The 25,614-nt window shown below is 40.0% G+C and overlaps 1 protein-coding gene across 4 annotated transcripts in view; it reads right to left on the minus strand.

The window, feature by feature from the left end:
- Positions 1 to 600: 600 nt before the first annotated feature.
- Positions 601 to 25,614, minus strand: part of TLR5 (toll like receptor 5) — a 37,675-nt gene continuing 12,661 nt past the window's right edge. For 2 of the 4 annotated variants that reach the window (XM_026695699.2, XM_087934043.1), the window contains one exon: positions 601 to 6,180. In XM_026695699.2, the coding sequence (XP_026551484.2) occupies positions 3,580 to 6,162 (2,583 nt within the window). In that variant the 5' untranslated portion in view covers positions 6,163 to 6,180 and the 3' untranslated portion in view covers positions 601 to 3,579. Of the gene's footprint in view, positions 6,181 to 11,112; positions 11,480 to 18,669; positions 18,807 to 25,614 lie in introns of those variants that run through there. The other 2 variants (XM_026695697.2, XM_087934021.1) reach the window with 2 other exon arrangements.

Raw genomic sequence — 25,614 nt, forward strand, 5'->3', positions numbered from 1 at the left:
ATTTCCAACTGATGATACCACATTAGTATTAGTACACTGAATAATTTGCTTCCCTTCATACAGATCTGCCAAACGGGTGTATAAAAGATGAATTCTACTTTACAAAAGCTGTGGTCACCATACATTTTGGTGCAATCTTTCTATGTTCTTCAACTAATATGGGGAATGAAAAAAGCACAAAAAAATGGAAATTGCTTATTGAAGTACTTTGAAAGGGTACAATTCTTGGTAAAAGTATTCAGAGTTGTCAAAATCCCATACCACCATCTAGAGGATAAGGAGTATAAAATCATGTTCCAGTTTCCATATTCAATAAGATTAATATAATTCATTTAAAACACAAAATACTTATTTTCCAAACAGGCTCCACATTGTTTTACTGAACCGATTTGACATGACACGACTATAAATGTGTGTCTTCCATTTCAATGAAAATCATCACGAAATACTATTAGCAGTCATTTAAAAAGAAGGAATAAGAAATTTTCAATCTTCAATCAAACCTTAGGAGATACTGTATGTGTGGCATAAACATCACTGAAATGCTGAAAAACTTTCCTCTTGTATCTTTGCATTAGCATTTAGAAATAACACCCTTGCTTGTTTTGAATCCTTTAATTATATAAAATAAATATACACCTCATTATATAACATACAGTTAAAGTCATAATATGACAAAGTGAAAATCCAAAATATCCCATAAAATCAGTATTATGAAAATAATATTTTAATCAAAACACTTTACACTTTGGGAAAGTTATTGGAGAGAGAAACTGCCATTTCGCTCCTTTGGATCTTTTGAGGTATCCCAATTTGCACACTTAAAAAAAAAAAAACTGGAACAGCAGGAGAATGCCACTCAGAAATTAGTAGTACCATAGTAGATACTTCAGTACTCCAGATACACTCCTGTTGGTTTAAGATCATAACCCACCCTTCTATTTTCAGGGTCCCCCAACAAGGCATTAGGAGGGAGGCGATCTACTTGTGGGCATTTCTTTTGGTGCCCACCAGATGCCCTACCTCCCAGATTGTTTCTGTTAAAGAAAACTACAGTAGTTTTACCATGGAAAGCTAGCATGCTGGAAAGCAAAGGGCCAGCTCCCCTCATTCTGTGCTACATACAACTTGTTCTTCTCCAAGTTAAAAATCCATCAGGGTGAGAAAAAAGGCATTGACTTCTCTATCCTTCCACTAGGTGGATGTTCTCCTACCCTGGATAAGACAGAAAGCTCTGTTCTACATGTCTAGCAAAGATGCTGAGTAAACTAGCATTGCTGGAACAAATATTCTCTTTCCATTAACTGGGTTTCCATGTAGGTTGTTTAGGAAAATCACTTCCAATGTGAGAAAGGGAGCAGATAGTTTCTTGATGAAATGAATATTATTTTTCCCGCACCTCCAGCTCTCTCAGGTGGACTATTCTATACCATTCTTCAGCAGTCAATTTAACTTTTGCATTTCAGAGAGAAGAAAAGGGGCACATTACCATATTCCAGCTATTCTTTTCACAGTCCACTTACTGAACTTGTGCTTTCTAATCACCCATAGTAAGGCTAGCTGAAATATTTAAGACTTTTTTTGAGATCAAAAAGCATATCAGTGAATCACATACCAATTATACATCTATTGGAAATGCATAATGCCTCCTGATACCAGTTAACTAGTCATGTACTTTGTATTAACAGAGGCCAAGAATGCTGTTTTGCGTTAAACACTCCATATTTAAATTAATTCAGCCACATGTAAAATGATCTGGTATCATTAAAAAAATTAGTTTGAACATCGCTTGAATGTTAGAAGAATCTGTCATCTGTGAAACCGAATTAAATTCTCATGCACACCTGTTCTAAGGTAGTTAATATGAAACAAATTCTAGAGGCTCAAAATAGTTTTTTTTAAATAACATGTTTAAATATTTACTAACACTTTAATATGTATAAAATGAAAATAAGAATAATATGTAAGAGGTGAATACTGGGTTTCACTCTACTAAGGACTAAATTGTTTAGCCACTGAGACAGTTGTAACTTAAACCTTTATTATATATTTTCTTTCTATTCCATTCAAAATAAACAATGTTGGAAGGCCCTGCCTCAGAAAATTATACTATTGAAATACTTCGAACATTTCCCAAATTTGGCTGGAATTATGGTAGGTGCAATCCAACAAATCTGGACAGCTAAAGGAAGTCTGCATCAGAAAATCATGTTGGGATATCTTGTACACATGACCAAAACACACACAGAACAAAGGGGAAGAACTGGCAATGATGCAATCCTCCCTGGTGAGTGCTTAATTTCCAGGAATGAATAATTGAGCCAAAGGAAAAAAACAAAACCCAACAACCATCTTGATGGAAAGTGACCTGCTCAGTCAGATTTCAAAACATTGCTCTTGAGAAGAAATATGCGTGCAAAAACAGCTCTGCCTGAAAAAATGTACATTGAAAAAGTTTAGCCATTCCATATTTCAATTATCACTCTCTGCAAGCTTTCAGGATAAGCATGCACCCTCATCTTATACACCACACACTCCTGCGACCCTGTTTTTTTTTAAGTTGAATATAAACAAACCTCTCCATGAACAGGAAGTCTAAAAAGGATGGTCCCTCAAGACGGGAAAGCATGTGAATATCTTAAACTGAATCTGCAGGCGCTGATTGCTCAATGCACAAAGAAATTCGCATACTGTATTCATTACAAAATGCTGGGGACGGGGAGGAATGTCTTTATCTTAGCTCCTAATAAAATTAAGCCTCTATTTGAGTGTTTCTCAAGCTTAGCAACTTTAAGATGTGTGGAATTTGCAGAATTCTGGGAGTTGGAGTCCACACTTCTTAAAGTTGTCAAGGTACTGAATGTTTGCACAGATCTATTAACTGAACCCACCAAAGCAGAGACTGCAACATCCCCCACCTACCTATCCTTTTGGGCTGAGCAACCTTAGAATAGTCGCATTAAACTGCACTATTCCTTTATTTCAGCAGATATACATGTGCAAGAGCTTTCCAAAACAGTACAGATGGTCCTCAACTTACAACAGTTCACTTGTGATCATTTGAAGCTACAACAGTAGCTGCCGCATCCCCATGGCCATGAGATTTACATTTGGATGCTTGACAACTGACTCACATTTATGACAGCTGTAGTGTCCCAGGGTCATGTGATGCCCTTTTGTGACTTTCTGTCAAGCAAAGTCAGCGTGGAAACCAGAATCACTTAACAAAAGTTAACAACTGCAGTGATTCACTTAACAAATTGGCAAGAAAAGTCATAAAATGGGGCAAAACTCACTTAACAAATTTCCCACATAACAACATAAATGTTGGGGTCAATTGTGACTGTAAATTGAGGACTACCTGTATGGCTTCCACAACTTGGCTTTAACGCTATAATAAGTAAACTGACACTTTACAGTGAAAAAAATAAAGTCAAGTTTTGCCAGAAGCATCAATACCAGATCCACCTAGCTCATTGGGCAGAAAGAATGGCTCACTATGATATCAGAATGAATTGATACATTATCTGGAAAGTCAGCCTTCTTATGACATTGCATGGTGGCCAGGAACCACGCCTCTTAGGAAACCGTTACAACCTTCAATTCTAACTCAGGGGACTTCTTAATTTTCTTTTCCTTCATTATTTGGTGAGACAGTGTGCTTAAAAACCACTCCAAATCTTGATGGTCTTCTGGCCATCTCAAATACTGCCCCCTTTGTAAAAAGGCCCTGATTGGTTGATATTTCATAAGCTGATATTGAGAAAGAGATCCGGCTACCACCATTATAAGAATATCCTCCAGATCAGAGAAGTACCTGCTCTGGGCAAAATTAAAGGCTTCCACACACCAGCCATCCTTGAGAAACTGTCTTGTGACCACGCAAATTGTTTTCCTGCAGTTCCAGACAGCATCATGAATATTACTGATATGATCCTCCCCAGGCAGGAAGTCTCTGTCTTCAAAGCAGAGTGCAAACCTGTTCTTCTTAGAAAACTGAGAATCTAGATGCGTTATCAAGGAACTTTGGACCCACTCAAAGTCTTTACTGCTATAGCAAAGGTAAGCATCATACTTGTATCCTTGTTGATCCACTTCTGGTGGAAGCTCCTTCATGAGGAATTGTGTCAGTGTTTTATACCAGCGGAAACAAACTCCTCTAAAACGAGTAAAAACAACTACTGCTACTAGAAACACAGTTATGCTAACACAGGTCAAAATGAAGAGTGACAGCTGTAGAGGCTCCATGAGCTTGTGTTCATTGCAGTTCTCTGTATCTAAGACATGGAGAGGAACGTCAGCGAACTCAGGTGGTCCAGAACAAAATATGTTGTTGCGTGAGCCATCTAAAGTAACATTGGTTTGGTTTAGCCACATAATAAAGTTGCTTAATAGGCAATTACAGTAAAATGTGTTATGGGTGATATCCAGCTGGTCTAATGTTGCAAAGAGCTGAGGATCAGGGTAAAATAGCTGATTTGATGACAAATTAAGAAATTTCAGGTTTGTAGGAAAGGCATCTTGAGAAATGGAAGTCAATAGGTTGTTAGACAAGTCTAGTGTCTTGAGTGACATTAGCTCACTAAATATACCCTCTGGGATGAAAGTAAGGTAGTTGTTATTGAGATAGAGAATTTCCAGGTGGGAAAGTGCTTTGAACACATCCAAGCATAAACCTCTCTCCCATATAAGCTTTAGCATGTTGTCTCCAAGGTCCAAGTAAATCAACTGATTGTCTTTTGCTATGTCTTTATATTTGAAGCAATAGGATAAACGATTATTTCTTAAAGCAAGATATTTCGGGCCTGGAAATTGGAGAAGTTCATAAAGATCACCCAGATTTCCCAATCTGTTTCCTTTCAAGTCAAGAATTGTGGCATTTATAAATTGTATTTTCCAATAAGATGTAGTCTGTATCCGGTTGTCACCTAACATAACATTGATGAGATTTGGGAGAGAATCTATTGTTTTTAAAGCGTTATCCCTGAGATCCACGTGTTGAAGCTTTGGTAAGGATTTGAATGGATCTCTATCAATCACTCCAATGTGATTACGTTTTAGATCTATCTGAATCACATTAGGAAGACCTTCAAAAGTGTCCTTAAAGAGCTCACCAAGCAGATTGTTTGATAGGTATAGATGCTGCAGATTCTGAAGACCAAGAAACGCTCCGTTCCAAATTTTATTTATTTTATTATTATTTAGATTCAGCAGCTGCAAATCATGGAAATATTGAAATATTCGCGGTTGAAGAGACAAAATCCAGCCGTTTGATATATCAAGAAGGATGAGGCCACTGTCATTAAGACCTGCAAATGTATTATTATCAGGATCGGGAAAATTATTAAATCCAAATGATGCACCCAAACCATGAGAGGAAATATTCAAACCCAACAATGGGGACCCTCTAATAGCTGCACAGAATCTCTGTGTTAGAGTTGTACCCCAGCCATTACCCCCAACATCCAGTGTTTCTATGTTAACATTTTTTAAAGGATTCCCACAAGTTGCCCAATTCATGTATCCTTTATACAGATTAGTACTACGAAGGTTAAAGATTTTGAACCTTGCTCCTTGGAAACTATTAAGATCCCCTTCACAGATAGATGCAATAGGGTTTAATTTCAAGTCTAGAATGTCCAAGGATTTCATGTTATAAAATACACTGTGAGGGCGAACATGAGTGATTTTATTATATCTGAGGTCCAGATATTCCAATGAAATCAAATCTCTGAGGTAATCCTCTTCCAGAATGGATCTATCAAGATTATTTTGATACAGTTGAAGAATACGTACTCTAGACAAGCCCACAAAAGCATCAGGGTCTAACACTATCACTTTGTTGCCACCCAAATCCAATTGTTGTAAGTTTGGCAAGTTCCTAAAAGCATCTTTTCCTATGGTTAAGGGAAAGCGTTTTTGTGTCCCAAGGAATAAAATCTTCAGTTTTTCCCTCAGAGGGAAAGAGGTTGCATTAACTTCTTGGATGAAATTGAAGTTTAGGAATAGAATAACAACATCTTCAGGCACAGGTGGCACCCACGTGAGATTGCAGAAATTGTAGAAAGCTATCGTGTTTTCCACTGAGCAGCTACGACTTGCGAGTATTTCTTGGCACACAAGCACTGTTCCAACAACAAATATCATGTAGTAACAAAACATCGTGCTCTCAATCTGTGCCTAGGGGGAAAAGATGGGGAAAAGAAAAGCATTATCTTTTGCATTGGACTACAGAATCTGAATTAAACATAACAACATAGGTTATATATAGAGATCAAAGCTGATCTAATATTTTTTTAAAATGTTATTACGAATTCATAAAAAAGGATGCCATGTTAGAAGCGATCCTGCTTGTTTTCCCTTGCATCTTGTTTACATCCCTTGGTTATACAAAGTATGCTACTTTGGAAAAAGGGAAAATTCTGCATTTTCATTACATCCTAAGAAGAACATTATTCAAAATGAAACTTATCAAATGGTGTTTTCCTATTTTCCACAGAAATAAATTATATTGTAGCTACCAGTCACACTTTTCATGTCATTTTTGAGAGGAAGGCAGAGAAAAAAGATCTCAAACCCATGGATGTGCCACTTTTTTGAGCTCAGAGTTTCATTTGTCTCTTGGGTGTTATGCTAGGGCCTCATTTCACAAACAAAAAGGAGAACAAAACTACATCTGATTTACTTTCAATATAATGTAATTTGAATTAGATGCAGTAGTTATTCTCCCCACAAGTTTGATAATTTTTCTATTACTGATGGACACAAAATTGCACAAAATTACTGACTTTTCAAAGAGCCCGGAGATCTATTTTCAGGACTTCCAGGAATAACACTTAAGTCTGGAAACACAGGTTGTGGACCTGTATTTCATAGTACATTTGTTATTGTTATGTCCCAACTTTCTGAACAAGTAACGCCTAGGAGAAAATGTAACTCCGGGATGTCCTAACTATAAACCACTCTGATTAATTTTCTAAATTCGCAAAAAAGCCACTCATCCAAGATTTATTAAATTGCATTTGGTTTTGGACAATTCACAAATACTTGTACCTATCTAAGCCTTATTTAATTATTTGGTGGATAAACAAGATAAATGGTTTTCCATGCCGACACCACAGCAGATCACAAAGCTAAACAAGTTTAATAATTTAATAGAACACCACTAAGAAATCTGAGGGCTGAAGAGTAATTTTGGAAGTTATAAAAACATCCTAAAAAAAGTCAACAATAGCCCACTTCGATGCTATTGCCAAGAACATATTCATGGTGCCACTAGGAGTTGGATTTTACTTGAGGGAAATGTGGTGTTTTGGTTTTTTTAACTTTTGAGGGCATCTGCTTTTTTGTTGTTTTGTATTTGAATAGCAGAATAACAGAGTAGAAAGGGATGAGGTGTCCTAGATGCTGTTCAAACAGTAAACCCTGTACTGTTTCTGACAAATGATTGTTGATTAAAAACCTCCAGTGTTGAAGCAACCACAACTTCTGGCAGCAAGTCGTTCCACTAATTAATTTGGTTCTTCCCTATCAAAACATAATTCTAAGACTCCAGGGAGATTTCTAAATTCCCAAAGCTTTCGCTGCTACCATCAACCTTTTCCTGATTTGGAAATAGTTTTCTTTTCTCCTCTGTTTCTTTCTCTATAAAGATGTCATTTGTTGAAATGTGGAGAAGGCATAACCAGAATCACTTTTTAGATACAACATTTAACAGTGAATCAAATGAATTGTTATATAATTTGAAAAGAGAATTATTAATGTGAACACATAAAATTATAACTTATGATAACTTCAGCATCTTCCCCCTGGAATTAACTAGTGACAGTTCTGATAACCCAGTCATCACAGAGCCTTTATCATATGTAATAATCATATATAATAATCATATATTATTATAGCGAACATCCTATCCAAATCTCTCTCCTTCAGCGCAGCCACACGTTTGCATATACTACGCTTCTTAACTGACTGGCATTTTCTGAGCGCCCTCTTATCCATCTTTATTTCCTTGTGCAAGTTAGACAAAGACTTACACAATTCATGATAACAACGATCTAGTTGAAGCCTCATCTGCAAGATTTACCTCTGTAAGAAAGAGACTTCAGCTCACAATTTCTTAGCAGAGAAGATGAGGGGATAGAGAACTACTGTCTTGAATGCTAGTATGTGAGGTGGAGGACTGTTTCTCATGACCTATATTCCCCTTCTTTTTTTCTTAACAAAGCTTTGCCACTAGAAATACAATTCAAGATTCCTGATTCCCACATGGAAGATACATGTGGTTTGAATGCCTTCCTAAAATGCCTTAGATAGATTACAGCACTGAAAATATGAGTTGAGTCTCCCCACCTCCAAAAAACCCTTCTTATGAAAAGAGGAACATTTATGTTCTGCTCAGCATGCATAACTGACAACTTTGCAGAAGTCCACAACAGATATCCAGCAGTATTGGAATGCTGCTAGTTTAATGTCCCACAGAAGAACAATCTGCAAATGGAGATGAGAGGCACACCATACATAGCCAGTTATTTCTGTTTGTTCAAAGTCGTCCACCTTTGCTTAAGCAACAAGATAATTAGTACAATGTGCCCTCTTGCTCATAGTGTTGTGTTGTAGTTTGAATCAAAATGACAGAAGAATGACATAGATTTACATTTTATGCAGATCAATGAACTTAAGAATGAAACACAGCAGATTTGAATCAAGGAGTGAGGTCATGCTATATCACTTTCTTCCACAAAGAGTTGTTTTTCCAGTTTCAAGTTTTTTCCATCATAGTGATGGAGAAATTTGCTTCACTAATATACATCAATTCATAATAAAGCTAATCTCACCACACTTTTTTATTGAAATCCCCCCCTTTCCCTTTTAGATTTCAAATAGGAATCACCCTTTTAACACATTTATCTGAGAACTTGCAAAGGGGGAAAACATTCAAGGAGAACATGGAGTTGAAAATTGATCAGCAGGGAAAGGCTTCAGCCCTTTCACTCTCTACCCTTCACTCTCTACCCACTATGTTGATTAAAAATCATAACCCGATAAGCTGATTTTCTAATAAAATAAAAGTGTCATTTGTATGTGGTATGCCTCAGGCTTACATTATAATAATTTTTCTGGTAAGAAAGTGGTAATGAGAATTATCATTAAAGCTGCTCAAATTTGACAATAAAAAAAGGTGGAACACAGTCTATTTTCTCTCAAATCCAAACATGAGTAAGAAAGTAATTTATGTCTAAAAGCTTATAATTTTAAAAAAAGATGAGGGTGAAAGAAGAAAGGCTTGAATATATATTTTTTTCTCATGATTGCATGCCAGGTCACTAATCTATAATAATCAGAACTGAAATTTATGAAATTTGTTAATATTTGTTGCGATGAAGATGGTAAGTCACTTCTTTATATATTTTTTCTTTTTTTTCTGTTTTATTATTTATTATCTATCTATCTATCATCTATGATGAGTGGTGGTGGTGCAGTAATTAGAATGCAGTATTGCAGGCTATTTCTGCTGACTGGCAGCTGCCAGCAGTTCAGCCGTTTGAGTCTCACCAGCTCCAGGTTGACTCAGCCTTCCATCCTTCCCAGGTCAGTAAAATGACTCAGATTGTTAGGGGCCATATGCTGAACATACACTGTAAACCGCTTAGAGAGGGCTGTAAAGCACTTTGAAGTGGTATATAAGTCTAAGTGCTATTGCAATCTATCATCTCTATTTATTCTATCTATCCATCTGTCCATCTATCTATGTCTATTTGTCTGTCTGTCTGTCTATCCATCTATCATCTATCTATCTATCTCTATCATCTATATACCATGAGCCACGGTGGTGTAGTGGTTAGAGTCGGGGTAGGATGCTATCGCTTCGGCCCAGTTCTATAGAATTGGTAGCTCTGAAGAGCAGCAGACACTGAACCAGTTCGCTGCAATGACCTTTTGGTCATCTTTTGGTTTGGCCCACCTGCCCGCCCAGGCTCTTGGCTGTCCTTTATTTCCTGCTTTTTCAACCTCAGCTGCTTTGCGTGGCACAGCTGAGGTTGAAAAAGCAGGAAAGAAGAGGCTTTTCAAACATTGTGCACCAGTGTCCAGGCAGCACAGCTGATGGGTTTTTTTGCAAATGCTGTACATGCGCATGCAAAACCCACTCTCACTGAACGGTTGAATCCCACCCCTGGTTAGAGTGCAGTACTGCAGGCTACTTCTGCCACAGCCAGCTTGCAATTTGGCAGTCTGCAACCTCACCAAGCTCAAGGTTGACTCAGCCTTCCATCCTTCTGAGGTGGGTAAATGAGGATCCAAATTGTTGGGGGCAATATGCTGACTCTGTAAACTGCTTAGAGAAGGCTGTAAAGCACTATGAAGCGGTATATAAGTCTAAGCGCTATTGCTATTGTTATCTATATGCTATCTTTATTATTTTTATGTATAACTTATGGCAGTGAACATATCCAACATATCTTCCTCTCCTATTTTCCCCACCAGAACAGCTTTTTGAGGTGAGTTGGGCTAAGCAGACTCCCCCTTTCTAGCCTGGTGCCTCAACGAAATTGGTTATTCTTTCATCATTTAAAAATTTGTGTTAAGTTTTACCACTGTAATAATAATCTTTGATAAAATTGTTATAATTGTTATAAAAAGAAAATGGAAATATATTTTTGAGAAAGAATATTCAACGTAGGTCAACTATGATAAAAATCATCCTTTTAACATCAAGTAATGCTAGCAAACTCTCTCCAGCTGTCTTAAAGCAGTGGGAGTCAATATCAAGCAAATACTGCCCAGGGAGTTAATATAAAAGTTGCAATATGGAAAAGCAAAGTCAGTCAACAGTTTTTTTTAATCCCTTTCTAAATTGGCAGATGATTCATAAACTGCTTCTGAGTTGCTTCTTGTTCACAGTTGCTTTGATAATCTCAGAGAGGAAGAGGCAGCCATTCAGGAGGACCAACAGCTGGGAGTCAAAGGATTGCTTGAGATACTATCAAGCAGTCAAAAATGTTACCCACACAACAGGGGGAAAATGGCAAATAAAAGAAGATGGACTTGCAGTGGGATTATTGTTATAATGCACCAGAAAAAGGTTGAGACCTTTGACCTAACAGTGCTTACAAGCATAGAATTTCTGCAGGGTTTTTCTTTGAAGCGGTTACCAGTGATGCAGGACTTATAAATTGTGGAGAAAAATATGTTGAGCTTTTTATGCTCTTTGTCAAACCAGCTTTTGATGCTGTATCTTTGATATGGTGCCTATCTATTTTATTTTTATTGGTTAAAAAAAACTTCTGCAACCTCAGAATGGCTGTTATAATAGGCCAGGATGTGGTTTCCTGAATGAGACCTGAAATAGAATAGTGATTATTTAGAACAGATCATTTTTCTGTAGTAGCTTGGTTCATGTGCTTCTTCTCTTGATGAGGTAAACTCAGAGATGGCCTAAGTACAAAGAAAACTAGGTGGAAAGCTTAAAATTTAAATTTAAGGCCAGTAGCACATGATCATTATTTGGATGGGGAGGAAACATTGTTTATTAGACCAAACTTTGATAATTTTTACCCAAAGCAGAAGGAAAGTCTCCCAGACTGTCAACTGTTCAAGGTTTTGTTTACAATAAATAGTTCCAATGAATTAGACATTTGTGCCAGTTTAAACCTTGCCAAATTACTTTTAACATTCTTTGAAAGCATGTCCTAAATGATTAAATGGCAGCTTTGATATTTTGTAAAAAAAAGCCTTATAATTTAATTCCCTCTCTAGCATTTGAGTTTTCCTCAACAAGACTGTATCATTAGCAAACGGGAAATTAAATGAGCCCATTTAATTTATTTATATTAAATAAAGTGACACCATTTTCCAAAACAATATTGTGATGTCATACACTTCAGTAGTTATACAGAGTTAAATACATTTGAAGAAGAAAGCATCTATTAGATATAGAACAATGTGTTTTAGGTTTCTAGCAAACAGTATTATTTCTGAAGAACTATCAATGTATAGTCCTGAAATTTAATCAGAAAGATCCACCAAAAACTTAATTAATCCAGAATAAACTTGTCCAAGTGGGAGTTATAGTCCCAATGTATCTGGAGGATATCACAGTGAGGAAAATTGGAAAGCTCATCCTTGCTTCAGTTAAGAGAGATTCAAGAGAGATTCATTAACATACAAGATGTTAATGCCTACTAACTTTATTCATCTATAAATAATTTGGCAATGCAGACAGCCATTCTTCCCATTTCTAGACAGGTAACAGACTGTCCATCAGAGAACTTGATTGGATTGTGCTATGAATCAAACTCTTCTGAATTAATGCAGATATTTCAGCCCAAGGGACTCTGGTCCTTGCAAATATTCTTCATTTGCCTTATTATGAACAAAGAGATTGGGTTACAACAGCCTCTCTGTCATGCCCCTGCTGGAGACTGACTCTGAGGAAGAGGAGGAACAGCCAACAGGGAGTGGGAGTGTGGCTCCAGAGGTGGTGGAGGAGGCTGGGGAAGGGCAGAGGCCAGCTGAGCAATCAGAGGAGGATCCAGGCCCATCCCCTAAGCATCCTAGGTCACTCAGGGAGGAGAGGATCAGGGAAAAGTGAGGTCTACTCAGATTACCATGATCGTCCTCGTGGCTTGCAGCTGGGAGCTATGTATATAAGTTTGTAACTATGTAGTCAGAATTGCTGGAGTCAAAGTTTAGTTTAAAGTTTTCTTTGAAAGAGTTTTATCTTTGCTGGCGTTCTTCCCCTGAACTCTCGTCCCTTATCTTTCTGGAATGTATGATAAATTATCTCGGCTTGCTCCAGAACTCTCTTCAATGCAGTTTGTTTTGGTTTTCTTTTTGCCTCATTATTTACTTTTGTGACTTTAAACTGTGCCTAATAAAACAGTGAAGTTAAGTTGAAGGCATTACCGGACTTTAATGTATGTTTTGGGTTATTTTGAGAGACTATAGGTCATCACATTTTGACTCCAGCCACCCCTTCAACTTATTTTTGCTTTTTGTGGAGTGACCATGGATCAGCTCAGAGCAGAGATTGTCCAGTTAAGCCAGCAAGTGGCTTTTTTGACTGCACAGGTGGCACAAATGCAAGCTGCCCAGCCACGCCAAAAATGCCCAGTGGCAATGCCAGATAAATTTGATGGTTCGCTGGCCCAATTTCCAGCATTTTGGGGGCAGTGCCAGCTTTACATGAGCCTTCGGCCTGAGGACTTTCCCACTGACTGGGATAAGGTGGGGTTTTTGATTAGTTTGTTGTCAGGCTTTGCAGCACGTTGGGCAACGCCTCTGTTGACGCAGCCCAATGACGTGTTGGACAATTACGCCGAGTTTTGCCGTCAGTTTCAGGCCATGTTTGAGGACCCTGTTCAAAGCCAAACAGCAAACAGATGTTTGAGAGAGTTGAAGCAGGAGCTTGACTCACTCATGGATTATATTGCTAGTTTTCGGGTGGTTGCGCAGGATGTACAATGGAATGAGGCAGCACTATTAGACCAGTTCCAGGTGGGTTTGTTGTCAGAGCTCCTGGATGAGTTGGCGTGCACTGAATGCCCTTGCACTCTTCATGAGCTCATGCATCTGTGTCTTCATATTGATGCTAGACTTCAGCAGCGACGGGTGCGACGACAGAGACCGTATCTGTTTCCAGCAAGAGGGCACCCTTGGTGGAAGTGCCTTTGGAGGAACCCATGCAGTTGGGGGCTGGCCGCCCTCGCCTGACTCAAGTAGAAAAGGATAGACGTCATCATGATGGTCTATGCCTCTATTGTGGCAATCAAGGCCATTTTGCGGCCAAGTGTCCTATTAAGACATCCACAGCAGCTACGCCTGTGGTGGCAGGAAATGAGCATCTGTCGACCTATGGGGGTCTGTAGGTCAGGGTGTAAAGTCCTTAAGCCCACCATCTTCACCAACCTTGCCATCCTTGCCACCTTTGACATCTCTACCACAATTGTTATTGGTGAAGCATCTTGTGCTGACAGCAAGTGTGTTCATGCCTGGTGTGGGAGCAGTGGAGATCCAAGCCTTGGTCGACTCAGGGGCCACAGCCAATTTCATGGATGCTCATTTTGTCAAGCAGTGGTTCATTCCTCAGCAACAGGTGTCCCTGCCAGTAATGGTAGAGACGATTGATGGTCGGCCCCTTCGTTCAGGACCTGTGGTTGCTGCAACCAAACCCCTTTGCATGCGTATTGGGCAGCATGTGGAGGAAACCGTGTTCTACATTACCGCAGTGCCTCATTTTCCGGTGGTGCTGGGTTTGGAGTGGTTACAGGCCCATGATCCACAGATTGTCTGGTCGTCTGGAGCTGTGCAGTTCCTTGATAGGAAGTGTGTCAACCATTGCTTGAGCTCCTGTGCAGGGAGTGTGGCTACGCCTGTGGACCTGGAACTACCTGCGGAGTTGGTGGACTTTGCTGATATGTTTGGGGAGAAGAAGGCAGATCAGTTGCCTCTGCATCAGGCATATGACTGTCCAATTGACTTGTTGTCCAATGTAAAATTGCCGGTGGGTTGGATATATTCCCTGCCAGAATCAGAGTTGGCCATGTTGCGGGATTTTATTGACAAGAACCTACGGAAAGGGTTTATCCAGCCTTCTACCTCCCCATTGGCTGCACTGGTGCTTTTTGTAAAAAAAAAATCGGGGGAGCTACATTTGTGTTGTGATTACCGCAAGTTGAATGCAATCACAATGAGGAATCGGTACCCGCTTCCCCTCATCCCTGAACTGATTGAGCGGCTTCGTCAAGCTAAGACCTTTACAAAGTTGGACTTGTGTGGGGCCTACAATCTGGTTCGCATTCATGCAGGGGACGAGTGGAAAACAGCTTTCCAGATGAGGTACGGGCATTTTGAGTATATTGTGATGCCTTTTGGATTAACCAATGCCCCAGCTGTGTTCATGCATTTTATGAACGATGTTTTCCGTGATTTGTTGGATCAATTCATAGTCATTTATTTAGATGATATTTTAATTTACTCAGACTCCCTGCAGGAACACTGGCAACATGTGCGGCTGGTGTTGCAACGTTTAAGTGATAACCACCTGTTTGCTAAATATGAGAAGTGTCAGTTTGCACAAACCACGATTGACTTCTTGGGACATCGTATTTCACTTGCGGGGGTGGAAATGGACCCGGAAAAGATATAATTGTTGCAGGCACGGGAACCTCCACAGTGGGTTAAGGATGTGCAATGACTGTTGGGGTTTGCGAACTACTACCACAGATTTATTCCCTGCTTTGCTGCTTTGACTGCTCCCCTTTCTAATTTGCTCAAGAAGGGGGAGAAGTTCCATTGGGGTGCTGAGGAGCAGGCAGCTTTCGAGGAGTTGAAAGTCGCTTTTGCTTCCGAGCCTATCCTCAAACACCCTGATCCAGGCCAGCCATTTGTGGTGGAAACAGATGCTTCCGATGTGGCTGTTGGTGCGGTGCTCCTCCAGGCCTATGCTCCCACAGGCACCTTGTTCCCGTGCGCTTATTATTCCCAGAAGTTGTCAGCTCCAGAGTGCAACTATACAATTTGGGACAAGGAGCTATTGGTGGTTAAGATCACTTTTGAGACATGGCGGCACCACCTGGAGGGGGCTCATCACCAAATCGAGGTTCAAACGGATCATCACAATTTGGCACACCTATGTACAGCTCGGACATTGAACCAGCATCAGGTGAAATGGTCCTTATTCTTTGCTTGATTTGATTTCTGGGTGACCTATGTTCCAAGTGGAGGGAATCAACGCGCTGACACCCTATCTTGGAAACCCAAGTATACCCAAAGGGAGGATAAAATCTTGCCCTGGACGGTGATTCTGTTGGAGAGGTTTGCGACCACTGAGGAACCTGTGGACCTCCAAGTGAGGATTCAGGAGGTGTAGCGGCAGGACCCATTTGTGGCAGCTCGACGTCGAGAATTGGATGAGAATGAAGAGACTCTTTGGGAGTATATTGGGGACCTGTTGCAGTTCCATGATCGCATTTATGTGCCTGGAGGTCCTCTTCATGGCCTTATCCTACGTCAATGTCATGATAGTCCAGTAGCGGGACACTTTGGGGTGTTCAAAACACTGCACCTCATCTCTAGGACATTTTGGTGGCCAAGACTTAAACATGATATGTCGGGATATGTGGTGTTCTGTGGGATCTGTCGCCAAGCCAAGTATGCTCCTGGTGCACCCCCGGGTCTCTTGCAGCCCTTGCCCACGCCAGAATGACCACAGGGGGCAGTTTCATTGGATTTCATCGTTGAATTACCACCATCGAATGGTGCCACAACCATTTTGGTGGTGGTGGATATGTTGACTAAAATGGCCCACTTTATTCCGTGTGCAGATCTTCCATCAGCCAAGATAACGGCTCAATTGTTTATCTCCCATGTTTTCCGGTTGCATGGGTTACCAGAACGCATGGTATCAGATCGGGGGGTACAATTTACGGCATGCTTCTGGCAGACCCTACTTGCGAAACTGCAGGTTCAGGCATGTCTGTCATCTGCTCATCACCCCAAAACTGATGGGGGGACAGAGAGAGTGAATGATATTTTGGAGCAGTACCTCTGCTGATTCAGCAATACTCAACAAGACAATTGGGTGGAAGTGCTGCCGGTGGCAGAATTCGCTTATAACAATGCTCAATATGCATCTACCCATGTGCCCACTTTCTTTGCTAACTATGGGTTTTATCCATGACTTTTTTCTTTAGCCCCATCTGATTCCCCAGTTCCAGCAGTGGATACGTTCTTGCAGGAGTTAAAAGCTGTGCACCACAGAGTCTGCTATCAACTAGAGAAAGCCAAGGAGGACTATAAATGGTTTGCAGACTGACATCATCGCAATGTTCTGCCTTTAGCGATAGGTGATCGGGTTTGGCTCTCTACTTGATACTTAACAATGACGCGACAATCGAAAAAGCTCGATCACCGTTACTTAGGACCTTTTTCGGTCGAGGTGGTGATCAATCCTGTGGCTTATCATCTCTCCCTGCCACAGACGATGCATATCCATCCTGTTTTTCATTGTTCCCTGTTAGTCCCTGCCTTGGCCGACAGTCCGCATAGACCAGCTCCATCACAGCCAGCCCCAGTAGCCCCTCTGGGAGAGGAGGAGTACGAAGTGGATAGCATCTGAGATTCACGCCAGTTGTGAGGCCAATTTCAATATTTGGTGGCATGGAAAGGTTATGGACCAGAGGACTTCACCTGGGTCGATGCCACTGATGTTCATGCTCCTCGTTTGGTTTCATGCTCGGTTTCCTCAATGTTCTCATCTGCCTGGTCCCGAGCAAGGGGGCCATGTGTGGGGGATAGTGTCATGCTCCTGGTGGAGACTGACTCTGAGGAAGAGGAGGAACAGCCAACAGGGAGTGGGAGTGTGGCTCCAGAGGTGGTGGAGGAGGCTGGGGAAGGGCAGAAGCCAGCTGAGCAATCAGAGGAGGAGCCAGGCCCATCCCCTATCCATCCTAGGTCACGCAGGGAGGAGAGGATCAGGGAAAGCGAGGTCTACTCAGATTACCATGATCTTCCTCGTAACTTGCAGCTGGGAGCTATGTATATAAGTTTGTAACTACATAGTCAAAATTGCTGGAGTCAAAGTTTAGTTTAATGTTTTCTTTGAAAGAGTTTCATCTTTGCTGGAATTCTTCCCATGGACTCTCCTCCCTTACCTTCCTGGAATGTATGATAAATTATCTTGGCTTGCTTCAGAATTCTCGTCAATGCAGTTTGTTTTGGTTTTCTTTTTGCCTCATCATTTACTTTTGTGACTTTAAACTGTGCCTAATAAAACAGTGAAGTTAAGCTGAAGGCATTACTGGACTTTAATGTATGTTTTGGGTTTTGGGTTATTTTGAGTGGCTATGGGTCATCACACTCTCAGCTCACAACATTCTGTTGTAGACAACTGCAGTTTGTGGTTCTTCCTTTATCCCCTGTCTGCTTCTTCCTGAGGTTTTAATTATAGGGTTCTTGAGACATAGGCTCTTGATTTGACTTATGATTATATCTTTATTCCACTTTCCTCCAAAAAGTTTAAGAAGACATATATAAACTCTTTAGTACATTTTATTTCTATCCAAACCTGTAAAATAAATGAAGTTTAGGGATAGTCACTGAACCACAGTGAGCTTCATGGGTGATCAAAATCTCAGTCGTCCTGGTTCAAACCCAATCTTTCTATATCATTTTGGCTTTCGTAACATTGGATTATTGAACTATTTTTAAAATTGTTTGTATACACGTATATTCTCTCTCTCTCTCTCTCACACACACACACACACACACACACACACAAGTATATGCCTTTGATCCAATCTTGACTCTTGGCAACTGACTGAGCAAGTGCTGCAATTTTCTTGGCAAGAGTTTTGCAGGTAATTTGCCACTGCCTCTTTCTTAGGGCTGAGGGAGAGTGAATGGCCCAAGGCCACTCAGGTGGCTTTATGCCTAAGGCAGGACTAGAACTCATGCTCTCCTGCGAGGAGGTCAGGTAATAAGTAAAACAGACTGGCCCCAATCACCTCACTCCATATTACATCTTTTCAGAGCATATAGATGAGTTGTATGTAATGGAACATAAAGATTCCTGGTTTGATCTAGGAAGATTTTCAGGCAGTTTCCATTTTTATTTTTTACATTCACTGATTCTCATCCACTTGTAAGAGGAAAAAAAAATCTCTAAACCTCAGAAAGCGAGATGCTTTCAGGAAGAATGCTGAGTGGCTAGGACAGAAAAGAAACAATCCTGGTTGTACCCATCGCATAGTGACTTCCACTGTGGCGTCTCTGCAAGTTTTGGTCTAGACTTTAATATTACCCACCTAAGGAAGGAAAAAAAAGACAAGGTTCACTGTTAATGAACAAAAAAACAAAAAAGAACATCCGTTAGGATCTATGATTTGAAGTGCTTCCCAATAAAGCCAATCTGGATTTCTTTTTAGTTTTGTAATTCACAAATTTAATTACTTTTAAAAGAGGTTTTTTAAATCTGTAAATGAGCTATACTACATCTCCCATGTCTTTGCCAGGAAAACATGTACTCTCAATGATCCCTAAATTACTCTGGATGCCACGAAAAATGCCTTTTGCTTCAAAGACTGCTCTTGTCTTCTTATTGGTCTTCAGAAAATGTTGGAAAAGACTTCCACTTAATGTTGTTACCAGTCTTCAGTTTCTTTTAGATAGCTATATTTATGTGATGTTGGCTTTTACAGAAGTGCATGAACATCAGGTCAAGAGCTTCTGAACAGCAATTTGGGCATCTATTCAACTTACATTTTTCATTTTAGTCAAGGATAGGATTTAGTTTTGTCAAACAAAAAATAGAAATAGGAAGGAAGGAAAGAAGGAAGATTAGTATCTGAAAAGGCAAAAGATGTCTACTGTATAATAAACACAAATTATTCATGGAAATCTGACTAATTCACAAACTATATTAAATCTAGGACTTCTGTGCAATTTAGTAAATCTTAAACTGTGTCATATGTGTGTGTGTGTGTGTGTGTGTAATTTTATTCATATATTAGTTTAATATCTTACAAATGTATGTATGTATGTATGTATGTATGTTATTAAACTAATTTTGTATATGAGTAAAACTATAGTTTTTCTGGAGTAAAAGGCAATTTATTTTTGGGTGTAGACAATACTATCTGCCTATTGCAGCCTTGTAAGCAATCAAAACCATTATTTTTAAAAAGTGTTTCACACAGTGTATCAAAATACATTCAAATTTCCTGAAAAAAAATTTTGGGGGGAAAATTTTATTTGGGTTTTCACAAAAACAAAATACAAATAAAACATCTTTTTTGAAAATAGCATGGTCCCAGGGTATTACTTCTTCATACAGACACAAAACTCAATTTCATGCTCATTTTTATATTCTATTCCATATCTTATTACCATTTTATATTTTCTACATAGTTTTTCGCCTCTTTTAATTTTCTCAACTTTGTTTTACTTATCTCAGTTCAAATCATTATATTTATACTTTTGTCTGTCCTGTTACAATTTCACATTATCTTTTCTTATTAAGAAAATTTTTCCCTGTAGTTACCAATTAGAGTATGACACCTTTATATCCTTTAATTTTATCCATTCAAGCTCTTATTTAAGCTTCAATGTATAGCTTTAAGATTATAGCATTCAATATAATAAATAACTTCCAATCAAATTCTGCTTGGTACATTCTTAAAATAGACACTATATTCTTAAAAAGAAAAAATTATATATATATGTAAATAAAACACATTCCATTCCAATTCAATTCTATCATTAATATGCATTAAAATCTTAACATCTTTAACATTTCTTTTCAGTTAAATATCATACTTCCTTGGGAACACTTATAAACTTTCCATAGTTAATTCTTTTTTTCCCATATTTCTCACTTATATTTTTATAAATCATTATTAATAATTAAAAATGTTCCCTTTTAATTTTCTCAATCATTTTAATTCATTTATTTATTAACAAACATCCCACTGCATTACAATAAATATTTTATCCATCATCATATTTTCTAAAGTTATTTCTATTTGTAATATAACAAAGCTATCTTATATACCTTTGCAGAATCCCTTTTACAATTAAATTTTCACCCATTATCTCTAAACAAACTTATGGTCACAATCCTTATATCTTTTCCCTGTTTCTCCATTTCTTGTTTCTGTCTTTTACAACTTCTTTTCTTTGCCTTCTTCCCCCTCTTCTTTTCCCTCCCCTTTTTACCCCCTCATCTCTCTACTTCTAACTCTCTCATCTGTAATCCCCTCTTCTGTTGCTTTCTAATATTATACTTATCTTTCAAATTGTTCTTCTTCTTTTTGGTTGTTTTTTCTAGTCTTAAACTTTCTTTCACTCTCTTTCCCCCCTTTTCTTTTTTCCCAACACTTAAAATTATTTGATCATTAAAGATGGCTTCTTCTTTGTCCCAATCTTCTTCTTCTCCAAGCGTTTCTTGTTGCTTCTCATAGTTCCAGATCTCCATTTCTAAGAATTGAAAAACAAAGCCAAAAGAACTTCTCCCTTCTTGTGCGTCTTTTTTCCATTTTTTAAGTTCCGTTTTCAGTTCTTCTAAGAGTGATACCATTTTTAAAAGCTTTTAAACAACCACCCAATTAATTTTAGTCATCTAGATGCAAAAACCAAAAATCACCAAGTAATCCAAATAATCCAAGGCTGTTTCTACTTGCTTCTTTTTTCCACTCTCTCTTCCTGTGGTTCTATTATTTTGTTACCAAGTTTCCATTAAAATGTATCTTTGAGGAATCTTGTTAAAATTTCACTGTAAGTTCCTTTTAATTACAGTTCCATTCCTTAATTCCAGGCAGTCTCCTCCATTTTTCCAGATCCTGCCTTCTATTCTTTTTTTTTCTCCTTTCCAGCTTTTAAAAACTTTTAAATGTCCAGAAATCTTTATTATCCCCTTGACTTTTTTTTTCAGCTTAGATGCCTATGAATGTCAAAGTGGGTTTTTTTTCAGTTTCTTGCTTAAGTCTCTTAGCTGTCAGTATAAGGAAGGGAAGAAAAAAAAAACCTAATCCTTTTCCTTCTCTCTCTCCTTCGCAGCTTCAAAATCTTCTTTGGGAACAATGTTGTTAAGTTTAAATTCCAGGGTACCTTATTTGTTACTTTTGCTGTTTGACCCGGTCAACCAAAACTTTCTCTTATCTTCCTCCTGTACATTCTTTTCCGGTTGAGTTCTTCTTTGTGGTGGCCATTTCTGACCACCGCTACAACCGCCTTTGGGAAAGGGAGTAATGGCCAGCTGGGGAGGAGAGATGCGGCTCTCCTCAACCCTGCAGGCAGTCTCCCCCCTCTTCACTACCTCTACGGGGTGGCTTAGCCACGAAACCAGCCGGCTCGGGGCGCTCCAGCAGCGAGCACGGATCAAAGCCTCGGAGAGATGAGGTTTCAGTCTGTCACTGAAGAAGCTCAAACCGGAAGGGCTAAATTTCCTGAAATGTTTATCATAGTACTTCTACAAAGACATGCAAAGATAAGGATTTACCAATAAAGCCACTGCTGTAGTAGAACTCTGGGCTCACTGTATTTGTGATAACTACAATTGGTTATCAATCAATCAGAATAGAGCTGGAAGGGACCTTGGAGATGATCTATCACAACCCACTGCTGAAGCAGGAGACCCTATACCATTTCAGACAGGTGGCTCCTGTCTTGGACCTCCAGGGATGCAGCACCTACAATTTCTGAAGGCAAGTTGTTCCACTTGTGAATTGTTATCTGGGTAGAGATTCTGTTCCAAGTACCGCCCCCACCCCCACCCCCCAAAAAATTCTGAGAACCTCATGCTTTATTTTTATGAGTTTTCAAACCATCAAACTGAGATGAAATGCTTGAAAATGTGTTAAAAATTCTTTGGGTGAAATTCTCCCATGAGCTGTTCAGAGCATCCAGTAGCGAGAGGTGCTTCAGTCTCTGCATGTCTAGGCTGGGATTAATTTGTGGAATGCTCCTCCTCCTCCACGGGACTCCTCCCCAGCATTCCCCAGTTTTGGCTCAGCCTCATTGTGGATAAGCAGTGCTTTTTGTTCTTCCTTGGCCGAAACAGGAGTATTACTCAGCAGGTTTGGATATAGTCCAGTTCATTTTTTTCAGGCTTTTAGCCTCCAAATCACTTTACGATCACCTGACATTAGCTCTCTCCATCTGGTCATTGGAGATCATTTGCATTTTTGGGTAGTACTGTTTCACGCCCGAAGTGGCAGGCAGCTTCAGCATTGCTCCGAGCCTCCCCCACATCTGCTTGTTCTACCCCGCCATTGTGAGTCCGCATTGCCTTTCTCTATATCGGCAATAGTGGCGTGGGCATTTTTGCTCTCATCCAAGTCATATCATTTGAGTTTTCCCCTCAGAATGCCGTCTTGGTGTGGAAAGCAGTAAGAATTATTTCCACCCCTTCCCCCGCCGTTCCTTTTAGCCACAAGGAGAAGCCGTCAGAGGCATTTCCCCACATGGCAGGAGTTTGTTGCTGGGAAGCACGCATGTGCCCAAAAAAACGGCCATTGTTTTTGCCTTTACTTTAAAAAGAAACAAACTGCGTGTCTGCTCTATTTGTAATCGAGCTGTGTGAGGTAGTTTTCCTTCCCGATCAGAGGTTTTTCCTTCTGATAACCTAAGGAATTATTACACCTCATTTTCTAATTAGATTCAGGGCCATCCATGTATTATTGTTGGCTTAACCCTCACAGCCTTACCCAGAGGCACAACAGCGAGCATCCAGGCCTGTGTCCGCCTGTGCAGGGAAGCTATTGAAGGCCTCTCTTTATTATCTTGGCCTTTCAAGCATTCTTAATTTGGCTGTTTGGATATTCACTCTATCAAGCTGTTTCTTTATTAAATTAAATACCTATCTATCTACCTACCTACCTACCTATCTATATCTATCTACCCATCTACCTATCTATCTATAGATATCTATCAATAGATAGATAGATAGATAGATAGATAGATAGATAGATAGATAGATAGATAGATATTGGTGACTTTCATTCACTCCAATAATAACAACAACAACAAAACAACAACAATAATAATATAATATTCAGTATTAATATCTTAATAAGGAAAGATATTATTACTGTGATACGACTCATTATATACATATATCTTAATTGAAAAAAGAAAAACCCAGAGATAAGATATTATCAGGGCAACCGGTCCCTTCTTGGATCAGGCCCCTGGGCGTGCCAACTGCCTCAACAGTATCGCTGTGAATAACAAGCAAACTGCATCTCTTTCAATTCAAAATGGCAGGCAGTAGTAGCTCTCAACCCTCAACATCAAGCGTCAAAGCTAAATCTCAGCACAAATCCAAGCAGACAAAAGGTCATTCTAAAGCTTCAGTAAAGGATGCCAACAGGCGCCATAAAGCATTAAAAAACAAATAGATAGGTGTGCAAGGGAGGCACACAGGGCCTCACAGGACCTTCTGCCCCCAAGTCCAGTACCATCTAACTCTTCCCACCCTTTTCCTCCCCTAGATTTCTCCCTCTCATCCAGACACAGCTTGATTTCCCAGACTCAACAGGCCAATTACCTGGAACACAGACAATGCGAAGGGCTCCTGAAGCTACATTCACTCCGATGGCTGCCGGTCTTTGACAGGATGACATTCTTCCAAAGGAAGTTCCAGAGAGAATGAAGGCGTGGATGGAGCTGGCAATCCACCAGGGAATTGCAGCAGGTCTTCAACACACAGTTCTGACCAGGGAACACCCGGTAACCACTGACTATGATTCTCAATCTCTAAGGTTGTTAACCAGATCGGAGCAACACTATAACCAGGTACAGTTTCAGGGGGACATGCCCCTCCAGGGGCTGCAGGAGGAGGAGGAGGAGAAGGCAGAAGTGGATCACATTGATCAAATGGAACAGATTGGGTCAGGATCAATACATGACAGTGACCCGGCCCTGTCAGAAGCAGACCCCCTAGAAAGTGGGATGTCTGAGAATGAGGGCCTTATTCCTGATCAACCGGTATTTTCAGGGTTATTCCGCCCACAACTATTCAGATCACTTTTGTTTAAGGCAAAAAACATTGCACACCTGAACAAGTTGGCCCCTTCTACCACTCCAACTCCTTCAGAAGTGGGACCAAAAGATCTAATTTACAACCAGAAGTCGAGGCAGATGTGATTCCAGTTCCTCACATGTTTTCAGACCTGGTACAGAAACAGTGGGTGTCTCCAGCGGTGTACCCTGCCCCACGGGATATGACAAGAAATGTTTTAATTTGGCCCCTAATTTCTCAAAATTGTTGAATACTTCCGAGGTAGACGAACCTATAGTGGGATTAGCGTCCTTGTCCTCCATTCCCAGTGAAGCGTTAGAGGCATTAAAGCCGGAGGAAAAATGGGCCGAGCTTGCCCTACGCAGGGCCCATCAGTCTGATGCATGGGCCATCAGAGCGGCCATGGCCACTTCCTTCTTTACCCGTGCTTCTCTCAGTGGCTCCGTCTCTTATGGGAGCATGTCCCTAATTCCAACATTAGAGCACACCAAGATATTACAAAACTTATAGCAGCCACTGAATTCTCAACTGATGCAACTTATCATGCAGTCAAGTTTTCAGCCAGGGCCATTTCCTCACATGCCACAGTGTGACGCTTACTATGGTTAAAACATTGGCAAGCGGACATTAAGCACAAATGCAAGCTGGCTTCATTGAAGGCCCTGCCTTCAACCCGCTGCTAATCGAAACCCGAAACAAAAAGAAAATTCTACCTTCTCTTTTTCAGAAGTCAGATTCTAGAAACCCTCAGTCCTTTCGGAGGGGATCCTTTTGGGCCTTTTATCAGGGATTCTTCTCACCCAGATACCAGAGACTCCCATCTTTCATACCAGGGCAGCAGTCAGAGAGGTCTGACTTTGGGGATAGGAACAGAAGGGGTGGCCAATCCAAGAGATCCTTTTGAGGAGCAGGAAATAGGTCTTTTTGGCATCCAAGATAACTCCCTGGACCCGGCTCCCGTTGGCGGATGCCTTAAATTATTCATGGACCAATGGGACTCCTCAACGTCGGATTCCTGGGTCAGAGACATGATCAGATTTGGTCTTGAGCTGGAGTTTCAATCCACTCCCCCTTTTTCATGTCATGCCCTGTTT

This window comes from Pseudonaja textilis, chromosome 1 (assembly GCF_049901715.1).
Source record: "Pseudonaja textilis isolate UNSWEBS1 chromosome 1, rPseTex1.2, whole genome shotgun sequence".
NCBI lineage: Eukaryota > Metazoa > Chordata > Lepidosauria > Squamata > Elapidae > Pseudonaja > Pseudonaja textilis.